We start from the raw sequence: 670 nt of genomic DNA, 5'->3' as shown, positions 1-670 counted from the left end.
ACGAGGCGGCGGCGGCGGCAGCGGCGGCGGCGGCCGCGGCGGCGGCGGCGGCGGCGCCGGGCGGGTGCAGGCTGGGCTGGGGGTAGACGCTGAAGTTCTCGCTGCAGTACACAGCCATGTCGGGGGCTTCCTGCGCGCTGCGGGGCTGCGGGGGCGCGGGGGCAGCCGCCGGCGCCGAGGCTCTGGGCTGCGCCTGCTGCAACTCACCGGCGCTCATAATCCCTGGCCATGCAGGGCGGCCGGCGCTCCCCCCCCACAGCTCCCGTCCTTCTCCCGGCGACAACCCCCCGCCCCGCGGCCCCGGTGGCCCCAGACCAAAAAACTCCCGGGGGGCTGCGGCGCGGCGCCCTTATAGGCGCTGCCGTGCGCCCGGACTCCCCGCCCGGGGACGGGGCCGGGGCTGGGCGGGCGGGCGGCGGCGCGCAGGGAGCAGCCAGTAGCGCTGCTTGGCGGCGGGGAGGGGGGCGGAGGGGGGCAAGGCCGGGCCCCGAGAGCCGCGATGGGGGAGGGACCGGCGGGGGAGCTGCGGGAGGCGCCAGGGATTTGGCTCCCGGCAGCGCGGGGGCAGCATCCCCGAGCCGGACCCACCCCCCGGGCTGTGCCCGTCCCGCCACTCGCTCCAAGTCCTGGGGGTTTCTCCGCTCTGTCCGGCCGACCCCCGCCTCTGCCG

The 670-nt window shown here is 79.3% G+C and overlaps 1 protein-coding gene across 1 annotated transcript in view; it reads right to left on the bottom strand.

Moving 5' to 3' along the window:
• The window catches only part of FOXI3 (forkhead box I3), a 3,699-nt gene extending 3,482 nt beyond the window's left edge, over nucleotides 1-217 (bottom strand). Inside the window, exon 1 of the mRNA XM_027691273.1 lies at nucleotides 3-217. Coding sequence (XP_027547074.1) covers nucleotides 3-217 — 215 coding nt within the window. The remainder of the gene's footprint in view (nucleotides 1-2) is intronic.
• Nucleotides 218-670: the final 453 nt, after the last annotated feature.

The sequence above is a fragment of the Neopelma chrysocephalum genome, unplaced genomic scaffold (assembly GCF_003984885.1).
Source record: "Neopelma chrysocephalum unplaced genomic scaffold, ASM398488v2 Primary Assembly neopelma1_83, whole genome shotgun sequence".
Taxonomy (NCBI): Eukaryota; Metazoa; Chordata; class Aves; order Passeriformes; family Pipridae; genus Neopelma; species Neopelma chrysocephalum.
This window is presented reverse-complemented; position numbering and strand designations above follow the sequence as displayed.